The 26,432-nt window shown below is 39.3% G+C and overlaps 1 protein-coding gene across 6 annotated transcripts in view; it reads left to right on the forward strand.

The window, feature by feature from the left end:
* LOC121418837 (ral GTPase-activating protein subunit alpha-1-like) overlaps window positions 1–6,832 on the forward strand; it is a 91,282-nt gene extending 84,450 nt beyond the window's left edge. For all 6 annotated transcript variants that reach the window (XM_041613009.1, XM_041613013.1, XM_041613011.1 and 3 more), the window contains 2 exons: window positions 3,991–4,194; window positions 6,562–6,832. In XM_041613009.1, the coding sequence (XP_041468943.1) occupies window positions 3,991–4,194; window positions 6,562–6,767 (410 nt within the window). In that variant the 3' untranslated portion in view covers window positions 6,768–6,832. The remainder of the gene's footprint in view (window positions 1–3,990; window positions 4,195–6,561) is intronic.
* The last annotated feature ends 19,600 nt before the right edge of the window (window positions 6,833–26,432 follow it).

The following is a 26,432-nucleotide window of genomic DNA, read 5'->3' on the forward strand; positions in this document are numbered from 1 at the left end:
CGAGACTGCCAAGATTTTCCCTTCATTAATTATAATACTTATCTCCCATTTTGATGACATTCAAGAAACTAACAATATGATCTTGCCAGAGAGCACTTATTCTTGTAATTGATGTATCCCTTTTATCTTTTAATGATCTAGGGTTTATTCTGCTCTTGGTTATTGGCGACGCATTGGCGAAGTTTATTTGTCTAGTACTACAAGTGGAATATGAACATATTCAGGTTCATTTTTAGCGCAGTCATACCAGTAGCTTCCACTAACTTGTGCAAATTAGGAAAATAATGTTGATTAAACATATTTGTGAGTGTTTAATATCTGTATGATGGTCTGTCTAGATATTGTGATATTGGGTTCAATAGAATTTGATGTCGTAATGAGATATATTATTAAAGTTCTTGAAAAAAAATAACATCCCCCTCGTTTTTTTCTTATATTTTCATTAGACATTACTGAATATAAACCATCTAGGTACTACATGTATATCGATATTGGTAGAGTGGCAACCAGTATATGATTTTTTCAAGTATAAGTGTGACCTTTGTAGACCCTAACATTCATTTTGGTGCTGTATTTTGAACATCTCACTTTAATGCACATCTAGATATAACTATGGATTTTTCTTTGGCACAATTCCATAATCTTGCTCGATTAAGGAGATGAGCATGTTTTTAAGGAATATTTGAAGTCTTCAGACATGAAGACCTAGTTTCGGAGAGAATCTAGAATTCTAAATCTGTTCAGTTTACTAGTAGATGGTGTAATGCAATGCAAATTAGATCAATGTATTCTACTAAAAAGGGAGTATTAAGAGTTGGGAAGCATTGTGGAAAAAAAATGATAATAGGAAAGCAACTGAGGGCTGGTCATACACATGGACTTTTAAGTAAAAGCCTTTAGATCATGTAGGCAATTTCCTTTTTTTACCCATCCAATCTTCATGACTCCATAAAAAATGATTAATTGTAGATCTATAGGCCTATCTATTATACATATATCAAATCAGCCACTATAATAGATTAAGGCTTGTTCTTCATAAATGATGAGAAATTAATGCTTCAATACATTTTCCCAATTCCAACTTCCCATCTCTCACTATTTTCCATTTGATGATAGGACAATTTGATGAATGAATCATAACTGTTCAATAATTTCAGTATAGAAATCCACAGGAGCTGAGTGGGAAATGTGAAATATTTTTTCTCTTCTATATCTCATGTTGTTTCTGTCTCTATGTCTCTTTTGCATGCTCTTGATCTTTCTCTGACTTTCTTCTCTTCCTCTTTCTTTCTCTATCCCTCTCTCTCTCTCTTTCTCTTTGCCCCTCTCTTTACCCCCTTTACTCCCTGTCCCCACTTCTCTCACATTTCTTCCGTGGCTTTTACCTATCTTTAAATCTATATCCCATTTCTCACCCTTTCTCTCCTACCTTAATTCTTCCATCTTTCTTCGTGAATCATAAACTTGTATCTATAAGATGTGAGGATAGGCACTAATTAAGATCAGTCAGGATGTTTGTAATGCCCTCATCATCACCAAGATAATATCAGTGCCCGTCTCCAATGATCAAACAAGCCATAGTGATAACTCCACTCCAGTGGAAATATTTTTCATAGCGAAATTAAGACGAGATAATGGCAGCGTATTGATTTGTTTGGCTGCGTTGTGGGGCCATTACTGAACATAACAGCTTTGAGGAGATTAATTGCCTCATTTTGGTGAAAAATTGTTGGCAGGTAAATGGGTAATTTACTAACGTATACCTGAATGATTTATTCTATTTTTTGTCAAAAGCAAATATTAGGTGATTGCTTTATAGGGATTTGATGTGTTTTTTTAAAAGAAAGTTTGCACTGTCAATTTGTGATTATGCATATGTCGAAAGTAAAGTGAAGAACCTCCCTCTGTGTTTTTCAAAGTTTCTCTCAATCGATATGTAAAATGCAATGGCTCTTTTTCATATACCGGTATAAATTTTTTTTTGGGGGGGATGGAGGGTTGATGATTTGGTAATTTGCATGATTGTGATAAAAGGTCTGTTTAGAACAAAAAGGACTAATAAACATTAAACTCACCATTAGTTCATGTATTATTGCAAGAAGTAATTACGTGTAGTCATTCCATTGCAGGTTGTCAGTAGTCTTATTAAGAATTTATGTTGATGAATGTTTATAGGAATATTGCATGATCAATATTTAATACACATACATGTAAGTCTAGGCACCCAGTGAATAGTGATCCTATATTCTGAACGCTTTGTTTAAAGCCTTGATAATATATACATACGTACATGTTTGGTGCGACAAATCATCGCTCAGTAATATTTTCAATGTGTTCAGTCTTTCTGGGAGAATTATTCCCACTTACGCTGAAATTCAGGCATCATAAACAAATATCAAATTTTAATAGGAGACCAACCCATTACATCATCGTGATTTCATAGTGACATCATAATTATGCATCTGTAAAATTCAAGAAAGATAGGGCTAATTTTTAAAAATAGATTTGATAGTCCAACATTTTCTTCACTTGATGACAAAAGAAAAAAATATTATGCATCTCCAATATTTTGAATGGGCCTCATATCCTGTGCAAAAAAAGAAGAAATGTTACTGAGCTAGCTTTGTGGCACATTTAAGAATAAAATGATAGTTGCATAGTTGTATTTTTATGTATAGATTATGTAAAGTACCTAACATTGTATGGTTGAATAAGAAAATTGATTTCTTGTTCAGAGGCTGAATATGTTTTTAATCAATTAAACAGACCCCAATTTGATAATTTAACACCCTTAATTGCAATAAAGGTTTTAACTCATACCTTATCTTGAGCAAGAAATGCCTGATTTCATCACATTAATGAATAAACCATTAACTCCTGTTACACATTTGACAAATGGTGATAATTTCATAATGTCGTTAATTATCTAATTAACCATATTCATTTCTATCATATTACTAAACTGATTACCTCTCATTTGTTTAACAGGACTTTGAATAGATCTTTTTACCAATTTAATTATTCATGTGGACAGGTTTTCTTCCATTTTCTTTTATTTAACAGTTAAATGAATATCAGTATTCATGATTATAATGTATTTTTTTGATGTATGTACATAGACAATTGTGTTAATTATGCATGTCTATATGGTAAATTTTGAGAAATGTACTATCATTTTTCATAAAAATGATAAATAAAAAAGGATGAATAATGAAATATATATCCCCCAAATGTTTCCCTTGATGCTAAATTATTTTCACCCAAAAATTATTCCCTCACCTCAGATAATTATCACTAACTCTAAGACAGAAACTTGTCAGAAAATTTGAAGGGATATTCATTTAAAGTTACAAAAGATGTTTGTGGTCTCTGAATGTGGTCTCTGAATGTGGTCTCTAATTTTTTTCTTTGCTTTTTTTTTCTTTCACCTTATCTTTCCTCCTTGTCACTTCTATTTTATTCTTACCAACCATTCATCTGTCACTACCCACTTTCCACCACCCAACTACCACTGATAATTCTCTTCTCTTCCTCTTCTTCCCATCCACAATTTCCCAATATCTAATCTCTACATTTCCTCCACTCCTCCTTCCACCCATCCCCCAAAACCTATCTGTTGTCACCTTCCCTCTATCCTCCATTTTCCTTTCTACACAACTCATCTTTCCACCATCCATTCACCACCCATCCTCCGACCTTCTTACATCACTTGTCCTCCACCTGTCATGTCCTCCACCAATCATCATCCAACCTTCCCACTCCACCCATCTTCCACCACTCATCTACCATTTATCCTCAAAACCCTTTTTTACACCACCTATGACCACCATTAATCCTCTACCACCATTCCTGCATCACCCATTCTGCATCACCCATTCTGCAACACCCATTCTGCATCACTCATTCTGCACCACCCATTCTGCATCACCCATTCTTCACTACCTTTCCTTACACCAACCATTCTCTGAACCCACAATGCTCCATCTGCAGAGAAGCCCCAGGTATCCCCCTCCAGCAGCGTGACTCGCCCTAATCGCTTCTCCCAGCCCGAGAGACTCCTTGCCAGCATGATCCAGCCAGGTCAGCCTCCCTTGTCTCTCTCCTCCTCTCTCTCCTCTTCAGTCAAGCTAACGGGTAGCCAAGGGAGCGGTGAGAAGCACTCACCAAGACTTGGTGGACGTAAGGAACCCAGAGGTAAGCTGTGCTGCGCTTGTTACACAATTTCCAAGGCCTTCCTGTTTAGGATTAGCCCATTCCAAGGCCCCAATTTTTGTCATTTTGTCCTCTATCCATACCTACATACCACTATTTTAGTCATCATATCTTTGTATTTAACATGGAAAACCTAACATCTACTTTGGAGCCATATTAATTTTGCTAAAAATATATGACATACCTTTAATTTTTTTTTATCTATGGTTTTATTTTATGTAATTGTTATGCAATATGGAAATATGTGTGAAGTGGGATGGAATCCTGATAATATGATTCAAAGAGAATTAGGCACATAGAGAGGTTTTTACTGGCATCATGTATAATCAATTTGATAGGCCTCGGATGAAGAATTTCTTGTGTCATAATAGAAAATAGGAATAGAATTGATCTGATTGTCAGCTCAAACAATGTAATGGAATATGGACAGGAGCCCAATTCATTATAATGCTAATATACATTCGAAAATACCAGCACATTTTCAGGCATTGGTAGCTTGTATCATCATATCCTTGTATTTCCTAAAAATGATTTTGATCAAGTAGTTCTTAAATTCATTTATCCTAGCTACAAAATACAAGGACACAATGCCAGCTTCTGTTACCAGGAAATGTGCTGGTATGAACTCTTCTTTCAGAATAAAATTTGTGTAGTATCAACAGTAAAGATATTTTTAATCTCCTGTTTTGCTTTGAAAAGTTTTCACTCAGTCTACCCTTCACTTTCCTAAAATCAAACACTCATTGGGAATAGTTATACATGTACTCTTTTTTTTTTGAGAAACTTGTGTCTTCTTGACTATTTGTAGCACAGATATGTATGTTACCAGGAAATGTGCTGGTATGAACTCTTCTTTCAGAATAAAATTTGTGTAGTATCAACAGTAAAGATATTTTTAATCTCCTGTTTTGCTTTGAAAAGTTTTCACTCAGTCTACCCTTCACTTTCCTAAAATCAAACACTCATTGGGAATAGTTATACATGTACTCTTTTTTTGAGAAACTTGTGTCTTCTTGACTATTTGTAGCACAGATATGTAGGGTAAGGTGGGGTAAGTTGAGTATAGGGGCAAGTTGAGCCACCACCCCCAATCTAATAATGAATGAGTCAGACATCGTGGTGGTGCCATATATTGATGACCCATTAAATAACCTTTAACCCACCACTTTGTTTTCAATTTTGAAACAAAAAGTAATTTTTTAGAGGGAAAAATACAAATTTCAGCCTAAAAAGTAAAAAAGTGTGTAAAATAGATAAGTGTTTTTTTTACCCACACATGTCTAGAAATAAGAACAATATTGTTAGTCCAGGTATGGATTCTCATTCTTGTCATAGTCTTTTACATGATGAATGCATAAGAAATTTGTGGATGTGAAAATATTGCAATAAGTTTGGACTGGGGTAATTTAAAGAGAAATGCCAGTAGTTGCAGTAGACACTGATTTCATGAGAAAGTCTGTAAAACCAGGCTTAATTGTCAGTATATCATCGAGGATCTAGATCTGGTAAAGTTACATAAACTGAACTTTGTGAAATCTTGAAATCTACGCTGAAAAATGTTCACGCTGAAGATCACCAACACAGATAGGCACACGTGGGACAGTGTATTATTATTGCTGGAATAAAGACCCGACGGAAGTGACCAAATCCGCGCCTATTTTGCTTATTTCTCAGCAATTACACAATTTCTTCCAGAATCCTTTGGCACATATTTTTTATTCATACAAACAGACACTTGGGTGGTCATTACATTAGATTCTGTAAAAAGTCATTTTGAGATCGTTACCAATACTGGAATTTATCTTTAAGCCAAATCAACATGGGGCAAGTTGAGCCATGGTAATTCTAATGTTGATGTATAATAAGAAAAAAAAAAATGTAAAAAGCCATTGATATGCAGGCAGAAAGGAGCTAATTCACATGACAGTTCTTTTACTTTTAGAAGACGTTAGTATTTAGAGAATTAGAGATCTAGAGAAAATACTTTAAATGAAAAATTGACATCCTGGTTCTTCCCGCATACGTTTTGTACATAGTTTTTGTGGCTCAACTTACCCCAGACAGTGGCACAACTTACCCCACAGATGGGGCAAGTTGAGCCATTTGACATAGTTTTTTTCAAAGGTCACGATGACTTTCAGTGTGGGGGTAGAAAGTTATATATAGGTGAAAAAGATTTCCCAAGAATCAAATTTAAAGGCAAGTTACTTTCTACAATATTACTAGTCATATCAATTCTAACATACAAAATGCAAAAAGTGTCACAACTTACCCCGCCTTCCCCTATTCCTTATTTATTGTGAGAGTTTCCTTGAATTAAATTGTGTCCTCATATTTCTTGAATAACAGGTGATGAGAAGACACCTTCCAGCGAGGTCCCAGGGATCAGTACTCAGACGGATCTTACAGCATCCACCAGCACCGCTTCCACCTCTTCCAACTCTAGCAGCATTAATCCTAGCAGACCTCGCAGTCGCACCAAGAGACAGTCATCATCAGGGTCGGCTACGTCAGAGAACACTCCTCCAGAGAGTCCTGTGAATAACAAGAAATGAGGAACTGCAGCATCCACTGGCACCATGTCCACTGCTTCAAACTCGGGCAGCATCAATCCTAGTAGACATTGCATTCGTACCAAGAGACAGTGCTCATCCTCACCATGGTCGACTACTTCAGAGAACACGTCACCAGAGACTCCTGTGAACGACTATAAATAAGGATCTTGAGCATCCACCAGCACTACGGTAGCTGCTTTAAACTCCCACAGCATCAGTCCTAGCTGACATTGGAGTAGTAGCAAGAGATGATCATCACCAGGGATGGCTTCCAGAGAGAATGTTAAGAGAGTCCTGTGAACAACAAGAAATGAGAATCTTACAGCATCCTCATCGCTATGTCCACTGCTTCCATTTCTGGCAGCATCAATCCTAGCTGACTTTGTAGTCACACCAAGAGACAATTCTCATCAGGTTAGGCAAAATCAGAGAACATAATCTCAGAGAATTGTCAAGAGAGTCCTGTGAACAACTAGAAATTAGGATCTTACAGCATCCACCATTATCATGTCCACTGCTTCCACGTCTGGCAGCATCATTCCTTGCTGACTTTGCAGTCATTCCAAGTGACTATCATCCACAGTGTCAGCACCTCAGTTCACATAAATTCATAGAGTCAATTAAAAGTTTAAAAATGAACCCAGAGAAACAAGGTAGCATTGTCTATCCTTGTCTTCTTCCAACACTTGCACCAATCTCTTAGCATGGTATATAGCAATATGAAGAGGTTATCTTCACCTAGATTAACCAACTCGAGAAACTACCCTGACAAAACGAATAGTCAGAAACACAGAGATGGCTCTGATGGGATCATACACCGCTTTCCACCATCTGCCTTCACAGTTATCAGGAATAATCTTCTTCAAGACGAGCCACCCGAAAGACCACTTCAATTTAGAATTCAAGAGAACAAAAAATGGGACACCAAGACAGACTCAACAGCATCAATCACCCATCACCCACCCACTTCCTTTACTGCCATTAGTTTCAGAGAAAATATTTTTTTGCTCAATGAAGAACACAGAAAGACTGACAATCCTCTGTAAGTGATTATGAACTATTTCTTGAATGATGGAAATACCAACTACAGCTTCTCTTCCAGACTGTCATGAGGAAATATGAAAAGAGGGGCTAGCTTTAAAGTGACTTTCTAGGCTATATTTCGAGCTTTATTTCAGGGGGCCGTTTCATAAAGCTGTTCGCAAGTTTAAGAGCGACTTTAGAAATGACTGGTGATCCTTTCACCATTATACATTCATTGGTGATTATTTAGCACGTAAGAAAGGTTCACCAGTTGTTCTTAAAGTCACTCTGAACTTACAAACAGCCTTATGTAACACCCACCTGGGCTATGTATGCAAAGAGCCCTGGAAAGCTGAAAGCCATTGCTTTGACTTTTTAAAGAGGTACAATTGCTTTAGATCAGTCTCAACTCTGAAAATCCTCCAGAGCCACAATTCAGCATCTAGAGTATGTTTGTTATTTATTATGAAAGTACATTGTATACTTTTTCATTGTGTTGCTGGCTATCAGTAGTTGAAATTGATTGAAATCAATTGTAGCTCTTTATAAGATCGGTCCCTGAAGAACCCTCATTGTATTGCCTTCCAAGATATGATTGTTCACCTGGTCAGTTTTGTAGGAAGATTTGTAACAAATAGCAAAGTGTCAGTGACCAATTAACAGAGATGCCAAGTTCAAAAAAATGTTATGCGTGAGATTTTCATGACTCGACGTCTTTGTACGTTGCGAAAAGGCGCGCATGACAAATGGGATTCAAAACCATGCGATGCACACACGCGATTCATCGTATCACGTACTATACTAGCTGTGCGCTAACTGCACTCTCGATTCGTCTCACGTGCCGGGCTAGACGCGAAGGCGGTCGGCCAGTCGTATAATCTGGCGAATAATGCTACTTTTTCTCTTTTTTTTCTGTCGGGTCCCAATGCGTGAGAAAAATAGGTGCCATGCGTGAGATTGTGAGACGGACCCTGAATGCGTGAGTCTCACGCACAATGCGTGAGACTTGGTAGCTCTGAATTAAGAACATTTCATTCACCATACCCACTTTCAACAAATCAAAATCATTAATTGACATTTGCAATTGATCTCAAGTCCTTGTATTAAAGGGACCCTGATCTCTCGTGTCAAAAGTTTTGTAGGCAATTTTAGGATCAATCGTCACTGCTGCACGTTTACCTCACATACCATCTTGAAAATCTCTTGAAGGGACTTCACTGCCAAACAAATAACTTAAGATTTAATATAATATTCAAGCTTGTGTTGAGCTATGATTTTGAGGGCAAGTTATATTATCACTGATAGTTTCTGTATCATTCACTGAGATGTACATTGCATTCCCCTCCTTCCATGTTCCAAATATCTTGCTTTAGATTTCATATGAAGTGATGCAACGCTACCCTTACAAAACACTCAAAGTAAAATAGTGCCATAATTTGTCGCTACTGGGTATAATGCAATCATATTTTGACCGCATGGGAAAATTTGTCAAAATAGCTGATCCATGAAGACAACACACAGAAGTTTACATCCGTGTCTTTACAAATCATATGTGATATTTGAATTTTGCACAGTCAAGCTTGCTAAGCCGCAAATTCAGCGAACACGTATAATTGCCAGAGAACAGTCGTGAAATGATCGGCTACTTGGGATGCACTCCCTCTCACATGCGTAGAATAGCTGATTCCCCCATAGCAGATGATTCCATATTATGGATGAGAAATCTAAAACTCTTTAGTTATTGTGTAAGTACATTTGAATTTAATAATTCAAAATAAATACATTAATTATTGATTAGAAATAACATTTGTATTTTAAGTGTTCTAATGAAAAGAAGATTGTCTATTGCTCTGTGTCAGAACAGGTGTTTGTACACTAAGACAAAAATGGATCATAGGATTCAGACCAAGTTGTTAGTGTGCCCGTGAAGACAGTTAATGCTACATTGCACCTTAATGTGTCATGTGATAAATATATACAGTTTAGAACAAACCAAGGCCTAAATATTCCATTTTATTTGCTTCTACTCTTGTTCTGTATATCTTCTAATCTTGCCTTCACTTAGTATTTTCATCATAAAAAACATGAAAAATACACTCTCTTTCAAACCATATGAGGAAAAAGTTTTGTTAACCTGATCTGGTTCATTTGGGGATTAATAAAAGGGAGAAGTAGCTTAATGAAAATGATGATATTGTCTATTTTATATTGGAAACAATTATTGTGTAATTGAAATGTAAATGGTAAATATTAGAGCTGGCTCAGTCATGCAAGAATACTAATGAATGAATAGTAAATATATTGTACATATAATTATCTATCCTACATGTACCCGAATGGGAATACATGTATTCATTATGCATTTGTAATATACATATTTACACTGTGGACTTGTTATTTATTCCTACGTGCCTATAATGCATGTGCAAGTCCGTGTTGAAAAGTGCAATATTATGAGTTCAGATTGGTTGTTTTGGACACTGTTTGTTTTCTCTGATGTATTATGTGTGCTAACTTATTTTTGATATTTGTAATGAATAGTACATGTAACTTGTCGCCCCTTATCATAGTATCAGAATATCCTTTAATACTGAAAAAAATTGTTGTGCCATTGGGCTTTTTGCTCTTACTAAAACAGGCATTTTGACACTTATTTTTTTTTACTAACAGCCATTTTGGTTTTGTACACATCATGCCTCATTTTAAAATATGGTTAAGAATCATAAACTTACCATTCCCACGCAAGACATGAAACAAACATTGCATTCCCCAAAGCCCAACCCTTTTTATGGAAAATGTGAGAAAATGTATTGGCCCTATTGGCCAATAAAATTATGCAATTTTTGTAGCCAACAGGTTAAAAGTAGTTGCTTTAAAAATAAGCTTTAGTTGAATAGAGTAAAATCTGTAAAGGGGATTAGAGGGCAATTAACTATGAAAAATCATTTTGAATGTATTAAAATCATCTTTATATGTTAGTTTTAATTAAATCAAGAGTTGCCATGGACCAGGAAGGTCATGAACTTTGGATGTATGTTCATGACTCATTCATATCTTGTGTTAGTTCATTTTGCAAAGAAGAGAAAGTACCCTGCCAGAAAGTAATTTTTAAAATCCTATATAATCTAAGTAGTTTAATTGGAAATAAAATCTAAGAAATATTTTGTAATTACAAAAACTATGTCATAGATGAAGCAGTTGACTTTTGTTCATTAACGGTTATTGTGTTGATAATGATATTGTGACAGTGAATACAGAAACCTCTGTAAATTCATTGTCCCTTTTCTTTTTCGTTTTTTGTCTGATTACATCAAAACCTTTTAAATAGCTATGTTCCAGTAAATTTTCTCTCCTGAGACCAATAGATGAAATGAGATGATAGTATTGATTATGTGTTACTAAGTTTCAACCGTCATTTATTTTACATTTTGCAGAATTTGATAGATTCTGTGGTTTTTAATATATGTCCTTGCAATCATTAATCATCTGTTGTAGCCTGCTGTATTCATCTTGGTGTCATTTATATGACCTTTTTTTGTGGAATCTGATAGAATTACTAATAGCAGTGGTGATTGAATTTTCTAATGTCATTTAATACATGACTGAAGTCGAACCTTTCTACAAATCACCTCAGGCTTCAATTATATATAAACAATTATGGCAAATGGCAATGATTCCATTATCATCTGTCATTATCCCTAACCTATAAGACCAAAGATAGCCATTTTCTTCCTCCCTCTTTTTTCCTGTATAGAATTTATTTATATACATCACCTTAACTTTGATGGACCAAGCCTTCAAATTGATTTTGTAATACAAGTAGATGGTTCTAACACAGAAATATCAATTCCAGGATATAACGTTTCATTTACCAATGTCTGTATCATCCTTTATGACACAACTGTATCCGATTTAGGCCCTCCCCTTTATTTTTATTTTCTTTTGTTCTTCCCGAAAGTGGTATGTGGGCCATGTACCCCCTTGCATCCCTCCCCCTCCTAATATGTAACCCTTGCACCCTCCCTTCCTAATATGTACCCCACCCCACATCCTAATATGCCACTGGTGAAGAAGCACTTTAAAACTTGTTGGAAACCCTATAAATAAATTTTAATTGATCAATACAAATGAGCTTTAAAGTTGTCTAACTTCTTTCATTATTTTGGATCATTATTAGTGCTATTTATTTTTGTTTCATTTATCAAACCACAAAATAATGTTATAAAATTTCAGATGAAATGTAACAGGAGACCCAATATAAGGTTAAATTTAGGTGAAAGCGTAATTCTGTATACATGTCATCTTGAATATGCAATTCATGAGCTGGTGATTGTGCTGCCATGCCCCTTAATATGTTCTTTTCTAAAATCTCAATTACCTATGTATTTTTTTTAATAAATTGTATGAAATATCTCCTTTAACAAAAGTTCCAGCAATAATGATTGTATACATTAAATTGGAGTCAACAATGTTTTTTTTCTTGCAGCGCAAAAGTAAGGTAATTATAAAGTCATATAATGAGATAGTTTTTAAAAAGTGGGGAGATGGTAACATCAGCCAAACTGGTTGCATATTCAATTATTATATTGAAACAATTGTTTCACCACAAAGCGAATCTCAAAGATGCCATAATTTCATTATTTTATATATAATTTGGTTTAAACTTTGTGTGTACGTGAGCTACTCTATCCTATTGTTATCACTTTGATGATGAAGTACCTTCTTTAAATCATTTTTCTTTTTGATCTCGTTAAAATATTATTTACCTGGTCACTTCGTACAAACTTTTTTATTTGAGAAGTAAGAGAAAACAAACTGAGCAGCATCCTGACAATATGAAATTGAAATTACTGCCGAGTATACTGTGATTATATTCTCATCAAACTTACGATTGTATATGATTCTTTCTATCATTGATCTGTTCTCGTCTCCTAAAAAATACTAGACTTGAGAATTCAGCATGCCCCCATAGAAATAGAACGAATAAAAACAAATCTTGAATAAAGGTTATTCTGATTTGAGAACGTGGTTGTCGCCAAACCTTAGACTAGGTTTAAATGGCACTTGCTGTGAACACCAATTAATTTCAAGAGGCATTATTAGTACGATAGAGCGTTTAAGTCTTTTTCTTTTGTCAATACATTTCTTAAATACAATTTAAAAAAAACTTTGCGTGAGGGACCACTTCTTGTCTCCTTATATCTCTAGTTGTCGTTTTATTTGGTATGGTCAATGATAACGGAAATAACCCTACATGGGAAATGGGGACTCACATAATGGAGAGAGAATTACCCATTTTAAGGTTTTTTTTGCTTGTAGTGTATTATTGCAGTTTTCGCCGATTTTAAGACGTTTACTGTTCCAGTCTTCAACCGAGAAAATGTATTTAATGTTTTCTCCCCATCTATGCCATCTATGTTTTAATCATTTTCTTAAAGATGACAAAGAAAAAGTGTAAAAGAAACCAAGTATAAACTCAAAGCGAACATTGACATTGTTCATAAAGCGTTTTCTTGAAAACATTTCTTCAAATAAAGATGGTTATGAACTGTACCTCATTTGGTAGCACTCTGCCAATTTACGGAGAAAAAATTCTGCTGAGTAGCAGAATCTTTCACTGCATTTCCCCAGAGGATGAAAAATGCCCCTAAAGTGCGTCAGAATTGACTGATGATCTTCCCGCTCTCTTAGTGGATTTTCTCATAAATATATGAGGCAGAAAGTAAAGGATTGTTGCTAAAGTGGTGCAGAGAGGGGAGAGAGAGAAAAAAGGTTTAAGCGGACAGAATTAGGAATCGGCACCTCTGTCGGGCAAGCAGATGTTAATCTTTCCATTCCACCGGAAACTCTTTCTTTGCCATTCCTTACAAATTGACCCCTTTCTCTCCTCCGTCGTTTCCTCTCGACCACGTCCATTTTTGTCAACTTTAGGTAGGTCTGTCCACTTTCCTTCCATTTTCTTCAGAATAGTGGTGTGCAACCTCGGCTGTGATTGGAAGGTCTTCTTGCTTGCAGCCATCCACACTCTCGACCCTAGTAAAGGGCGCTTTTAGTTTGCTTCACGAATATCCGGCAATTAATACACGATTCTAAAATTAATTACAGACACTTGGGCCCGAATTCACAAAGGTGGTTTCTGCAGAAACCATGGTTTCAACTGTGGGTTTTACTGATTTTGCGATTCACAAAGGTGGTTTCAAATGAAACCATGGTTTTGCCGGAGGTTTTTTGGCATGATTTTCAGTCAAATGTTTCAGGTGGTTTCAAACCGTGCATGGGTTTTAGAAAAACCATGATTTCAAAATCCCACGGTTTCTAAAAACCATGGTTTCAAACGAAACCACCTTTGTGAAATCGGGCCTAAGATTCCCGCCGCATGTTATCATACACTGGAAACATTATTTTCATATCTACTCATTAGATTATCTCTTCTCATCTCTCGTAAAACCCAACCCGATGTTAATTCATAATCATTTAACAGCCTTTACAGATCTATATTGATACCCTTTATTTTACTCTAAATGTTCATAATGTACTGTAAAAACGCAGTTTTTATCGGCAATGTTGATTAAGATTTTAAGGGAAAGAAATAAAGCTATATCCTGGTTTTCAAACAAACGTTGTTAACGTCACCGATGACTATTTTGAAGTAATTTTATAAGCGATAGAAATTCCACTAGAGTGATCCCCCACACCATAATTATGGCCGACTTCATTAAACTACTAGTATTCAAAAGTTTTGAAAACATTCGTTGTTTAACTATGAAACAATAGCTGTTAAAATTACGGGCTTAAACAGCTTTGCTTAACATTTTAAACAGTTGTTTAAGAGACCAAATTCTCATCAACAAGCTGCAAGATTCCAACCATTTATTCCACTCTATGTGAACAGCCCGCGCGTTTGTGCTTCAAATGGAGGAATTTATGAGACATAGGTAATAATTAATTTGTGAAATTATTGGCGGAATGGTGTCAAGCTGTATAGAAGTTGTGCAGGAAAGGGGAAAGGGCAGGTGGGTGTTATGGGATGCAGAAAGTAGTTTTTGTTGGTGTGAGTTTTACCAACCTCTAATAGATATCCCAGGCACTTGGGTTATATGAATGAAATCGGCATCTATTATTCAATGATGAGTTCATGAAAGAGACCAAAATGAAAAGGGCGTTTCTTCAATGTTTAGTGGGGGAAAAACCTTGCAGTTTTGAAAGTGCATTCCCCCTATGCAGTGGTCAATATAGAAAATCTTTAATACGGTAAAACGTGAATTGAATTATATCATAAAACTCAGAATTAACCAAAATGAGTGCAGTTAAATAACATTCCTATACAAGAGTTGCGATATATTTTTTTTGTTTGAATTGATTTGTATAAACCTATGTGATGAGAAACACAATTGTACTTTCTAATATTTTGGGTTTGCCACCTGTTCTGTACATACTGTCCACACAACACTTTGTTTAAAAAAAAATTATCCAACTCTTTGAGTAGTTTTCAACCAATACTGTGTAGTTTTCACCCAAAGCATACATTATTGGGTTAAAACTACCCAGAATTTGATCAGTTTTAACCAATTGTTGTGTAGACAGTATGTTGCCCAACATTTTTAAAAGTGTGTAGAGTTGTACACCGCTACATTGAACATTTTAAACAGAGACTTCGTACCAGTATATAATTAGTTAAGTGTATATGGTCATTTTGCTAAACAGTATGTGTTTCAATAGCAAAATTGCATTCTCTATATTCCTGTACGCGTTCTTTCGCTGATCGAGAATTCGAATTTGTACAGAAATCAAAACAACGAAAAAAAAATCATAATTTTTAGATTATGACGCAAGTAGGTTACTTGGAACGGACATCTACAAATACGTATTTTGAACAGTGGTTTCTTATTAAAGACAAGATTATTTTTATATAGGGATTTTTTCCAAAAAAATCCCGGTGTCGGAGAATACTTATATAATTATGTACAATGTGGACAACTTAAGAAATATTCCTAATTGTTATCAATAACTATAATGGCATCCCTGCTTTGATATTTTACTTTGATTCTGATTGGACTTGTTGTCGTGGAACGAATTTATTAACAAGAATGTTTGAGTGTTACACAGTAAAAACTGAGGTGTTGAATGGACAGTGTTAGTTAAGCACCTATAGGTGTTATTACAACACAGTTGGTTGTTACTTTTTCACTCTTTGGTGTTATGTTTAATCTCTAGTGTGTAATTTTAACACCTCAGGGTGTGGTCCTTTATATAGACACCAGCTGGTGTCAGCTTTATCACCACAGTTGTAACAGTGTACATACATGGTATAAAATGAAATATACCTATAAACGGGTACATAATTTTACAGGCCTATATTGCCTATTTTTGTGTATCATTACATATAAAAAAATATCCTAGACTTACGATATTTCAAATATTTCATATAGATTGTGATATTTTCACTATCCACCTTAAAATTGATATGACTATAGTACATTATTTACGTAAAATACATCATGGTTCGATATTCTTATTGTACAGTATATGGATTTTTTTATCTTGCTCACACTTTGTCATTTCGTTTTGAACATTATAAAACATGTATGTAGGGAATGTTGGTTAAAGGGTAAATTTCAAGTTATGATGTGTACGTGGGCTCATGTTAACACGCCACCCCGTGACGCCACCACATGAATTGATCTTTGTATTTATTTATTGCAAACTTGACGTAACGAGTAAAGCGTTTGGTGTTTCTTCGAGAAAGCAATTTGGTTGCAGCCATCAAATCGATAATGTTAATGACATATTGGTATTCATGCTGTAAAAATGAGCCAACGTGTCATATCGTGGCTAATCATGTCACCACTTTTGGTAGTGATTTCCATGATTATATACTGTAAAACGACTACATAGTCTTTCACTCATTCACCCATCTTGTAGCATACATGTACAACTTTGATGGCCAGAAAGACTCAACATTGATATTCAGTGTCACGTATTAAAGCTACATAGCTTGTTAATTTCGGTATTAAGCTTAGTTCAGGTTAATGTTAATGTTTTCATGTTTGATGTTTGCAAGTTTTAGCTAGAAAAGAAACTACATCACCATGTGAAAATACTGAGTACCGTATACCATGACAATAAAACAGAATAAACAATTTTGAATTTCCGTTCTTTGGTGATTGATATTGATGCCTGTATATAGCTGAAATTAAATCTGACTGTACTGAACTGTAATGATCGAAGTGCAGTTGTGAAAAGGGTGTAAAAAACTTGCTAACGATTATGGTAACTTTTCCAGTTAACTTCCATGATTATGATTGTCTGCTGAGCCCTGTTACCACGGCAGTAACCATGACATAATGGCAAAGTTACCGTAATCGTGATTTAGTGGAACGGTCCCTTATTTAATTGGAACCGTATCCACTTCCTTCTTGGTGTGAATCCATCTTGACACGATAACATGGAATATATATATATATATATATATATATATATATATATATATATATATATATATATATATATATATATATATATGGTGAAAGAAAATTAACGTGGTAAAAAGACTGTTGGTTTGAAACGAGAAAGTCGTTAAGTGTTGAAATGCATGAAATCGACGGGCGAACATTAAACCGGTCAGGAATATTGGCTACTTTCCTATTGTGTTTTCATAAAATGTTATTGCTCATATTAATATTATTATTAGTTTTATTTTTCTGTCAAGATATGTGTTTGTGCCTATGTGTGTTTATTTTTTTTTCACAATACTTTGGACTGGCGACCGGCGACCGACCTTTAACGTCACCATCTGAAAGGCTCATCACATGACGCGGAACCTCGTTCTCATCGTCCTGCAAGGTTACAGTTACGCCACGATTTGCCCCTCGTAACTGATCTCGAAATTTTTTGAACCGTTCATGCTTTTTCTACGACCTGGGTCCCATAATTCAAAGGTTCACGATGAATTGTACATCGTAGTAAATGCAATCAATCGTAGAAAATTGTTCTACGATCATGTCTAAGCTTTGTGTTACGGGGCCCTGATCGATTGACACGACTGATCTGATGATCTCATAAGATCTGATACGATCTGATATGATCGCTACGATTACTCCAGGATTAAGACCACCATTTTGATCGTCGCGCGAATCGTGACATGGAAACCAAGTATTACATCAATTATGTAAAGCATTCTTTTATTTGAAAATGTGTGAAGAAGATGATTGTTATGTATCTCCAGGTCAACATGAAAATCTTAAAACACACACTGTTTGCTGATCGTGTAATCTGAGTTTTATGGGTTACACTTCGTAATTCCGAAGCTTCGTAATTCCGAAGGTTCTTTATTCCGAAGGTTCGTAATTCCGAAACACGTAAATTGCCTATACCTCGATGTTCGTTAATCCGAAAACGAAAAAGGGTTCGTTAATCCGAACATTTGTGGCGTAATTCCGACGATTCGTTATTCCGAAGGTTCGATAATCCGAAAACGAAATAAGGTTCGTTGTTCCGAAGGTTCGTTAATCCGAAAACGAAATAAGGTTCGTTGTTCCGAAGGTTCGTTAATCCGAAAACGAAAAAAGGTTCGTTATTCCGAAGGTTCGTTGATCCGAAAACGAAATAAGGTTCGTTTTTCCGAAGGTTCGTTAATCCGAAAACGAAATAAGGTTCGTTAATCCGAAAACAAAATAAGGTTCGTTTTTAAGAAGGTTCGTTAATCCGAAAACGAAATAAGGTTCGTTAATCCGAAAACAAAATAAGGTTCGTTAATCCGAAAACAAAATAAGGTTCGTTAATCCGAAAAATGAAAACCGGGAAAGCAAAGGCAGAGGCAAGGGGAGGGGGCGGGGGACACTGTTGCCGTTCAGTTATCATATGAGGATGGGAAGGCAAGGGCGGCCGAACGAATTTTCGTTGGGGGTAAAGCCAAAAAATGAAACTCATACGTCAAAATTGGGACTGTGGTGATATTTTCACCTGAAGATTATCATCTGCTTGAAGTCATTGTGTGTTTGATAGTGATTAAGTAGAGAATAACTTTTTTGAAGTGACTTCTTATTATGGCAAAATGTATATTTAGGCTTTATTTTTCGGGAGAGAGTATAATGAGCGAGCGGCTTGGTAAAACAAATTCAAAGGTGAAGTTGTATAACGTTTTTTGTGGTCAGTTATTCTTAAAATGGCATTATTGCGAGGTGTTGCGAGCGTGAATCACAAGCTAAACTTAAATTAGTTTTTAAAAATCCGAGCAGATTTCTGCTGTCATTAAAAAGATGTGCATCTAAATAAATAATTAACACGAGCGCAAAACGCGAGCTTGAACATACTGACCAGAAAAGGAACCTGTTAAAGAAAGCATTTAGTGACCTCTTTATAGGATGCATATTTCACCAATCGAATGAGAGTGCGAAGCGCAAAATGACATTTTTCAATATTCCAGCCTGAAAACTTAACTTAACTTGTATACTTTAAAAAGAGTATTTTATTTCGAAAAAACATGAAAAACGGCATATTTATTTTTGAAAAAGGAACTTTCCCAGTTTGGAAAATATTAATTCCCTGTTTTTTATTCCATTATTTACTTCAATAACTCCATACATCTACTTGATTTGCTAGTTCAGCCCTCTGGACTGCCATACCCGAATAGAACTCCCAAGGATTTAAAAAGCGCGAGCGCGCCCTCTCCCGTTCAGGCTTACTACCCATGATCACCGCGCAATTAGCGTCCATCTTCCTCTTTTGCTTTCGGCAAGCCACCTGTCAAGACGTGCTCAGATAAGTCTCCTAAGAGCTCAAATCTTTTTGAGCTTTGGTATATTATTTTCGCTTATCTGTGGTGCATTCTCCCTTTTAATTTCAATCTTTCCATTTGTGTGTAAGATTGTGTTCAGAATTTACACTTGGCGTGACTTTTTAGACGTGTTTTTGGTGACACTTAAATTGTTTTTCTAACGTTTGAGTTCTCGTCGCGCCGCATCGCTAGCGCGTTCGCGAGGCACCGGGCTTGGCCTGCCTACGTGGCAGCAAGCCTTCACCACCTGTCATGGTTATTGTTCTTCACGTTCAAAGCGTGGTGGCTTTTGGTGCCGTTTTTGAATTAAATTCTAGACAGCCTCTATACTTTGTTGTCGAGGGTGTTATTGTTATTTCTTTTTGCAGGTTGGGATCTTCAACTCTGTTCCTTCCTTGCTTTCTGGAATTGATTTATTAAGATTTTCGATTGATTATTGATTGATTAATTCTTCAATTCTCTTTCCTTTCTGTTCTGAATAAATTTCTTAATTGATATTTTATTCACAGGCGGATCTTAAAGCTCAATTCCTTTTTCCTTTTGTTCTGAATAAATTTCTTGATTGATATTTTATTCACAGGCGGATCTTAAAGCTCAATTCCTTTTCCTTCTGTTCTGAATAAATTTCTTGATTGATATTTTATTCACAGGCGCATCCTAAAGCTCAATTCCTTTTCCTTTCTGTTCTGAATAAAATTCTTGATTAATATTTTATTCACAGACGCTTCGGGGATTGTTTAATTCGGCTTACGCAATTATACCTGATGATTGTTTGGTTATTCAATCCCCCCTAAAAAAAAAAAAAAAAAAATTTTGTTCTTTACAGGTGGGGTCTCCTTCCTGTTAGAAATTTTTTTGACCTGTCCCGGAATTGTTTTCTTCGTTCAATTCCCTCTTCCCTCCTAGTCTTATATATTTTTTTATTTCGACAGGCGGGCTCTACGATTCCCTTTGAGGATTTACTGTGTCGTTCTTCCTCTTGGAATCGTTACTAGAGACGTTCCTCCTTCCTCCTGTTCTGAATTTCTTTACCTTTCCACAGGAGGTTACTTTTTTTTTTCCTCTTGGAAATTATCGTAAAATTTCTCTTATCTGGAATTATTTGTCTCTCAATCCCTTTTCTTCCTGCTCTGAAATGCTTGTTTTTGTGTTTCTTCGCAGGTGGAAACTTCGTTCTCTTCTGAACTTGCATTCATTTTTGAATTTTTGTTTCGAATTTTTCCTTCGGGCACAAAAAAAGAGAATATAGTAGGGGAACCTTGTAGGAGTTTCTTTTTTCAAAGTCTCCGACCTCCTTTTTATTTTCTTACAGGCAGATACCTAAACTATTCTTAGGTTCTTCTTCCTCCCTACCCCTCCCCTCTTGTTTTGTTCTGTTTGCTCAAACAAACTCCTTTTAGGAGGAGGGAAAGACCACTCCGGTCTCCACTTTTAATCTAAGCGAGATCTTTGTAAAAAAAGAAAAAGAAAAATTCTTGTTTTTCCTTTTTCAGGGTAGAGAGAGGTATCTTTGAATGGGACTAACACAGCCCCAGAGGACCTGGTGCCCTCCACGGGGACCGTCCCGATTGCAAGTTACAGAAGTCGGCCGCCTCCAGGCGAGCAGGAGGGACGCCGCGGTGAGCGCCCAGCGGCGGTGAGTATGAGGGTGCGTCGATCAGCATTCCGAATTTGCGGTCGGATGCTAAGAGAAGGAAGGCCGAGACTGTGGTGCCACGGTCTCGGACAAAGGAAAAAGTGGTAGCCAAGGCTTCCAAGCCTAAACTAGGTCCTGCCGCCGCAGCACCCATAGGGCTATGCGACCCACCGGCTACCGGGTCACCAGAAGTCCGGAGGGAGAGTGCGGTTCTCTCCCCCCGGCACAGGTCAGGATCTCTGCCGTATAAGTCGTCCTCCGTTGACAGCATCGGGAGAGATCGCCCAGCCCCTGACCGCGAGAGGCGTCACACAGACTGTAACCACAATCTGATCGTGACCACAATCTGACCCCGTCAGATTCGGGTGAAGCTTCGTTGTTGGCGGCCGCCCTGCCAGGGGCGGCAAATCGTAAGAGATCACCCGTGCCTCTTGTGCCTTCTTCTGCTCCGGCCACGCCGGCGGAGCCCGCAAAATAAGAAGAAGAAGAAGAGGTCGAAGGAGAGGTCGGCCAGCCCTGTTGCCATGGGCATTCCTCCTTCAGACCCTCTTATCGGTGGCCAGATGTTACAGTCATACATGTTATGCTGCTATATTCTGCTACCACGAGAGGCGTCACACATCGGGCTGTGACCACAATCTGACCCCGTCAGATTCGGGTGAAGTTTCATTGTCGGCGGCCGCCCTGCCAGGGGCGGCAAATCGTAAGAAATCACCCGTGCCTCTCATGCCTTCTTCTGCCCCGGCCACGCCGGCGGAGCCCGCAGAAAGAGAAGAAGAAGAAGAGGTCGAAGGAGAGGTTGGCCAGCCCTGCTGCCATGGGCGTTCCTCCTTCAGACCCTTGTGTCGGTGGTCAGATGTTACAGCTATTCATGCTGCTACATTCTGCTACCGCGAGAGGCGTCACACATCAGACTGTGACCACAATCTGACCCCGTCAGATTCGGGTGAAGTTTCGTTGTTGACGGCCGCCCTGCCAGGGGCGGCAAATCGTAAGAAATCACCCGTGCCTCTTGTGCCTTCTTCTGCCCCGGCCACACCGGCGGAGGCCGCGAAGAAGAAGAGGTCGAAGGTGAGGTCGGCCAGCCCTGTTGCCATGGGCGTCCCTCCTTCAGACCCTTGTGTCGGTGGTCAGATGTTACAGCTATTCATGCTGCTACATTCTGCTTTCGAGTAGTGCGGGTTCACCCCACCCTCGACGTCTACTCACCCCGCTGATGCCCCTGAGCATCAAGCGAGACAAGTGGGCAATAACCACCAGACACCCGGGAAATCCTCGAGCGATTCTGTTAAATCGCCAGCCAGTGCATCGACTAACCGGGTGCCCCAAGATCGCGTGTGCTTTCCAGCATTTTCGTCGATCTCAGAGCACGTGTCCCAGCCGACACGCGGGGCCACCCCGGCGCTTACTGGACAACCCCCCGGTTCAGTCCATAGAGCGAGACTCCCTTTACGAGGACAACCCCTATCCCGCGGTCGACTTTTCAGTAAGCGCTCAGGCGCTGCTTGACAAGTATCTACCTCACATCTACCCTCCGAGCGGGGGTATTGATGAAGCAAGGGAGTCCATATTTTCTCGCCCCGCCTCTTCAGGCGCTCCGAGCTCAATCGGCCGAATTGGGGGTCTCGGAGAGTGACGGGGTCGCTCTAGACGAGGCGGCTCCTACGACGAGGAAGCCGCCAGCTCCGTGGGTGTAAACCCACCCCCGCTCTGCTGCTGCCCGGAAGCGCCAGGCTCCGGCGCCGCCGTCTCGAAATTTTCAAGCCTCTCGAGGCTAGCGAGAAGGCAGAGGCAGGGGGGGGGGCGATTATTATGCAGGTGCTCCCGAATTCGCCCTCTACGTCAAGCTCACATACGGCGACGACTCCTTCAGCGGTAACTCTCTCCATTCTTCCCCCTAAGCGGGCCCGTAGATTGGAGGTATGAATCTCTTACATACCGCATGCCGCACTTCTCTCGTGAGAATGTTTGGCTGCTTTGAGAGGACAACCTATCACGTCCGCGGACCGTCCGCCCAGGCGACGGGACCGTCGCTTTTCTGGCCTGAACCTCACTTTCTATTCGAAAGTAAGGGTGCCCTGTCTTACTTAGCTCCTACCCTTGCAACGCCAGAGTCAGGGCTAGTACAGACACCCGTTCTCCAGCGATCGCCGCTGAAGAGAGGGCGACTCTGATATGAGCACCGCTCAGCGGTATGTCTCACTATCTCATAGCTCTCCGAGCTTATGAGTATGTATATCGGATCTGAATGTCACGGCGATTAAAAGTTCTCCTGTGCTTAATAATCGCTATGCCTTCACCACCCGGTGCATTATGGTTATGTTAACCTATTTGTCTCGTATTCGGGCGGCTCGTACGAACCCTGCCCGAGCTGCCATCACCGGTCGTCCCCCCGGACACCGCCGGCAGCACCCGCACCGAATACGTGGAAGGAATCAGCTTTTCATATGCTAGATATCCCTCCTGTTGACATTCACAGCTGTTCCCCGAGTCTTTCCCGGTTGGGTAAACATCATCTCGGAGGAAAGTAACCGCCGTACATCTCATGAGATTGTTGGCTATGTACGCGCGTTCAAACTTGTTTAAAGCCCCAGGATTCTCTGTCGGCATTCTATGCCTACTTTCTGGGCACACCCACCGTACCGGGTCGGCGAGTTCACACCAAACTGTACACCGCCAGACCATCGGTCGAGCTCTAACTGTCTATCTTATAGACTGCCCTCTATGTGGGTCAATCTTGCGGGCGTCTCCGCCGCTCCCTCCTTGTGCGGAGTGGTCTACGGCGGATGTCTACCGTGCCCGTTAGTCGAATCGGCTTCTTTCTTAGAAATTTTTTCACGGCACACTCGAGTCGCCCCGCATGCTGCTTTCATCCTCCTTCCATGCAAGGCATGTGGCCAGGGTCACCGCACGACCGAGGATGATGTAACAGTGGATGGATGTACGCTCATGCCTTCCTAACCACGATCACTACGACCCGCCTTCTCTCGGGCCGACTGTGGATGAGCCTCTCCATGTAAGTGATTTACTTCACTGGAGTTCTTCTTTTAGAAATTTAGATTCTCATCCCCCGCTGCTTAGGGCGTCATTTTTGCCGCCCCCCCGCAGCTTTTTGGAGCTCCTTATCTTACCGATATCGGACTGTTCCACGCTGCCGCAACCGGCGCCGGCGGTGCTCGCTCTTACGATCACCTGAGAAACAGGCCTTGTGACTGTTTTCATAAACAACTGGTTCTCACCGCAGACTGATGGAAATTTTGTGATTACTTCCTCAAGTCTCCTTCGCTTGTTTCTTCAAGCAAGGACTTCGACACTCTTAGCCAGTTTCCGTCCCTAACTTGATAGGACAGGGCCGTTGCTACCTCATTCGATTCCGTTGGGAATGTAACGGTTGAGGTATCATATCTGGCGATGTCTGTTCGTTTAGAGCATCTCTTGATGGTCGTTTACACGTAATATCGTGACAGATTTTTTTTCGCCAGCTCCCTCTGGCGTACACTTGCTGCTGCTAGGGATTCCCCCGCCCAGCGGACAGCCATCGCAGCCTAGCCTCACGGGCTCTCTCGGCGATGGTGGCTTGAGCCAAGCCACCTCTTCCACCGCGGGCACTGCACCCTCAGATGGGTGCTTCAATCAGTATGGGAGAAAGGGGATCCTGAGTTCTCTCTCGATCACTCGGTCTAACACACTTTTGTCGTGATGTGTACCGCGCTGTATCCCTGACACGCCCGGTTGAGCTGTTTTGACCAGACTGCTCTTTTCTACATAGGCAACATGCCCGCGGCATTCCTTATTAACAGGATGGCACTCAGTCGCTTTCTCGACCCTTGTCTGCCTTACGAGTGGTTTTCTTCCTAAATCCCTACTCTCCGTCGTTCCTGGTCCCCTTCGGACCGCTAGTAACTTTTTACCACAGCTCTCTATCAGAATTCTGCAGATTTCTGCCCTCACGCATTTGAGACAGATATCGAATTCTGGGCGCTTTCTCCCACGCGGAGGCTTCCCCTACAGAAATTTCCAAGCTTGCGGGAAGCGTGCGACTAGCTTGCGCAAGCTTGCGGCATGCTAGTAACTAGCATGCGGTTAGCTTAATAAGCGTGTGATATGCGTGCAGAGTAATAGTTAAGCGATCTTTTAGCGAGCAGGGACTGTTCGCTAGCATGCACTCGCTTATTAAGCGAGTGCCCTGCTAGTCGCATGCTAGTTACTAGCAAGCGGCACGCTTAAATTTCGGTAGGGGTTCTGAGATATCTCGCCTTCTCAGATTGGTCGATTGATCACTTACTGAGCCTTAAAAGCTTCAGTTTTCCGATCACGATTCTTGTTGAAATTTTCAACAAATTTCAATTCTTACGCTCTAGTCAGCAGGTGATGTTGTTCTCCTGACACTAGGCCGAGGGCCCATGATACTTAGTATTCCTGAGTATACAGGGCATTCCTCTCGAGGACATTTTTGAGGGCCGCCTTTTGGCGCTCAACTAACTCCTTCACTTCTTTCTACTTGAAGGACATTCCGTCCAGCGAGGCGAGATTTGCTGCTTCGGCGCTTAAAGCAGCTGCGGCTTTTTCCCCCTCTCCCTAAATTTCGTTGTTTTTGTTTTTTCTTTTAAATTTTCTTAGGCTTACAATTGAAAACATGCCTCCCTACGGTTTGAGTCCGTGCTGGTCTAGCAAATCAAGTAGATGTATGGAGTTATTGAAGTAAATTATGAAAATACTTACCTGATTTTCTTATTTACGAGATAACTCATACATCTACTTGATACCCTCCCACCGACCCTCCGCCTTGCGTAGCAACATGTTTCAACGTATGGGCTTGCGAAAGGTGAGGAAGATGGACGCTAATTGCGCGGTGATCATGGGTAGTAAGCCTGAACGGGAGAGGGCGCGCTCGCGCTTTTTAAATCCTTGGGAGTTCTATTCGGGTATGGCAGTCCAGAGGGCTGAACTAGCAAATCAAGTAGATGTATGAGTTATCTCGTAAATAAGAAAATCAGGTAAGTATTTTCATATTTGATGCCCCCTGCCTCCATCCAACTTTCGTCAAATAGAGGGGGGGGGGGGGGGATTTTTTTAGCCATATTTTCCTTGATCGGCAGTTTAAAGTTAATTTTTTTTTGTTTCTTTGAAAGGGTAGTCCTAACAGTCAATAATTAGCTTTATCCTTATAAAATAAAGTAAATATGTAATAACATGATAAACCCTTTTTAAATAATGCGAGCGCGAGCTA

This window comes from Lytechinus variegatus, chromosome 7, assembly GCF_018143015.1.
Source record: "Lytechinus variegatus isolate NC3 chromosome 7, Lvar_3.0, whole genome shotgun sequence".
Lineage (NCBI taxonomy): Eukaryota > Metazoa > Echinodermata > Echinoidea > Temnopleuroida > Toxopneustidae > Lytechinus > Lytechinus variegatus.